At 49.6% G+C, this 2,889-nt stretch overlaps 1 protein-coding gene across 1 annotated transcript; it reads left to right on the top strand.

Annotated features, from left to right (window-relative positions):
* Positions 1-2,199: 2,199 nt before the first annotated feature.
* ENH_00032370 (hypothetical protein) lies at positions 2,200-2,546 on the top strand (the record flags this gene model as incomplete). Its single annotated transcript, XM_013580235.1, has 2 exons — positions 2,200-2,229; positions 2,336-2,546. Coding segments are annotated over 2 exons (241 nt in total), but the record flags the coding sequence as incomplete, so codon positions are not given.
* Positions 2,547-2,889: the final 343 nt, after the last annotated feature.

Genomic DNA, 2,889 nt, shown 5'->3' with positions numbered 1-2,889 from the left:
GGGTGAACTGGACGCACCAGTGGCGCAATGGATAGCGCGCAGCCCTCCTAAGGCTGAGGTTGTGGGTTCGAGTCCCATCTGGTGTGCTCGGTGTAGTCACTCATCGTCAATTGTCGCCGTGGTTGGTCCTTGGCAAGTTTTCCCTTTGCTAATTTAACGTAGAGGGTCAGCTTGGTGATCAGCTGGCCTCAATATGAATTCCACACTTCTGTATGTAGCTTTTGCCCCAAAGTTGTATGTGACAGTCTTCCAAATTTTCGGCTCAGTTGCGGAATGCAACAACAGCATGTGTCCAGTCGGGAAGAGAATGCGTTGCATTTTGTTAAGCTTGACAAGTCGGCAGGACATGCATGTATAAATAGAGCTGCAAAGTGGCCTCTTCGATCGCAGTTTACTACTACCTTCCCTAAAATGTACACTGCACAGCCAAGACCCAGGAACTCAAACATCCACAAGAGGACTCGTTGAGCGCTGCAGTACATTTGGCAGGGTTTAGAACTTCGTGCCATCAGCTCTTTAGTCGAAATTCAGTGGGCAGACGGTGAAGCCGCTTGAATCCATCCCATGGACCCACCTGTGTTGAAGCCCTCTCAATTTCGTGGCTGGGATCTATCGCGATTAAAGGTGAAAGAGGGCGAAAATGAGCAGGTAGTCCTCAAACTGCGATTACGTGCAAGGCAGCCAACTGTGGAGGCCGCCATAGAGCTCGCCTTCGTCAAGCTTTTGGAGGGAACAGACTGATCCGGGCAATACAACCTCGTAAGTACTATGATGGAGGCTGTCTGTTGTTGCCTCTGCATTACAAAGGTTTCGCCTGGTCTGCTGATGGACCAAATGCTGAGATGACCACAAAAGTGGTTCGAACTTCCCGCACGCCCAATCGTTTATGCTCTTCTCATAAGCGCTCAAGGGAAACTCAGCACAGCTTCACGATGTTTGGCAGGCTGGTTTTCAAAGCCTGTGCAGTTGGGTAGTCTCGTTTGTGGTCCGCAGTGATGATTGGTACTTTACTGGAGGCACCTCTTGCCCCTTGAGGCGTAGCACTAGGAGAGAGAATGGAGGATAATTCATGGTATGAACTCCAATCTTCTTTAAAATATTTAATTTCGTTGCCTTGACGCCTGTGTAGTGAGTCAGGTAGAATTGGAGGTAGAGTGAGCACCAAGACTTCTTGTCTTGCATGCTGAATCGGGAAATGTTGCAGCGAAATTTGGAGGAGGGAATTCGCAAGTATCTTCTGAATGCATGAGCTTCGGAGCAGCAGTTGGAGAGCGTGCAGCAGTCAGCCGTGATCCCAGATAAAAGGAACGTTATTGACGTTATCCCGCGGCACCGGAATTAAGTTACAAGTTCTCAAGCATGAGTATATACAACTTGGCGACTAGTGGTACGACCCTAATTTTGCATAGAGCTTGGTGAGGCATCAGGCGCAACCACTTCGAGCCTGTAGCGTGCAGCACTAAAACGTAGCTTAGTGTCATTCTATTCAGCATCTGTGGGCTGACAATGTAAAAGGAAAAAATTATCATGCAGAGGCACTCAGTGAAACGCTTTACTCTTTCGGATCCTGGACGTAGGACGTAGGATGGTGTTGTTCCGACGTTTTTAGTGTGTATAAACTGTCTTTAGGGTTTAGGTTTAGGGTTTTTTTTTCAAATTTTCAAAGGCCCAACTAGCATGAAAGTATCGGGAAGTACCCTAAATTTAGGAGTCTCTACTATCAAGCATTTTTCGGTGCGCCATCCAGGCACATGCGAAGCGGGTTCATGGTCACAGATCCTCTACGCTGCCTAGCGTTCGCGAGCCACTTCACGCAGGTCATGAGGAGGGCTGTCATCCCAATAGGGCTCGCCAAGACACCAATAAGACCATGCACGCGAATGCATTTGGTAGACGTCAAGCAGGAGCCCTTCCACTAATGGACCCAGCCGTCAAAATTGCTAGGTTGAAGCTTGACTTGGAGCGGCTGCAGAGCGTCTTCCTCCATTAAGGCATGTAGTGACGGATCATACCGACGTTTCGGCTGCTTCCACACGAAACATTCGCCATCGTGGGAACGTTTCTCCACGTAGCAGTAATGCGATATACGAAGGTGGGCTTGGACTATCGCTGCTCTGGGAGCCCTCTAGGGGGATATTCAAAACATTATGCTCTCATGCAAAGCATTTAGCTAAGGGACACTTTTGCGAACGTGAAGCAATGAGCGTGGCATGCTACTACGTTCTTGCAGTACGAGACACGCGGCACTTATTCGGCATGTTGCAGCTAGTCTGTGACAACGGGACCACACAGCATAATCAGCCGACTTTGCGAAGATCGTTAGGGGGTGACTCAGAAGCCCGTAGCGGAGCTCGTTGGGTACTACTTGGCTAGCCTGCAACTCGTGCTATGCAAGGTCCTAATGCACGGGGACAACGTCAAGTTCAGGGATCGGCGAGAAGCAACGGCAGAACTGCGAGCAGCGCAAGACCCGTGGAGACCCCGAGAGGAGCAAAGGAGAAAGGCTGAATGTCATTGCCCTCTGCCTTTTCTCTACTGCCTTGAAGGTTAGCCTTATCATGAATTATCCTCCATTCTCTCTCCTAGTGCTACGCCTCAAGGGGCAAGAGGTGCCTCCAGTAAAGTACCAATCATCACTGCGGACCACAAACGAGACTACCCAACTGCACAGGCTTTGAAAACCAGCCTGCCAAACATCGTGAAGCTGTGCTGAGTTTCCCTTGAGCGCTTATGAGAAGAGCATAAACGATTGGGCGTGCGGGAAGTTCGAACCACTTTTGTGGTCATCTCAGCATTTGGTCCATCAGCAGACCAGGCGAAACCTTTGTAATGCAGAGGCAACAACAGACAGCCTCCATCATAGTACTTACGAGGTTGTATTGCCCGCTA

The sequence above is a fragment of the Eimeria necatrix genome, genomic scaffold, assembly GCF_000499385.1.
Source record: "Eimeria necatrix Houghton genomic scaffold, Enh_scaff2384, whole genome shotgun sequence".
Taxonomy (NCBI): Eukaryota; Apicomplexa; class Conoidasida; order Eucoccidiorida; family Eimeriidae; genus Eimeria; species Eimeria necatrix.
Note: the sequence above shows the minus strand (reverse complement) of the source record. Positions and strands in the feature narration are given on the sequence as shown.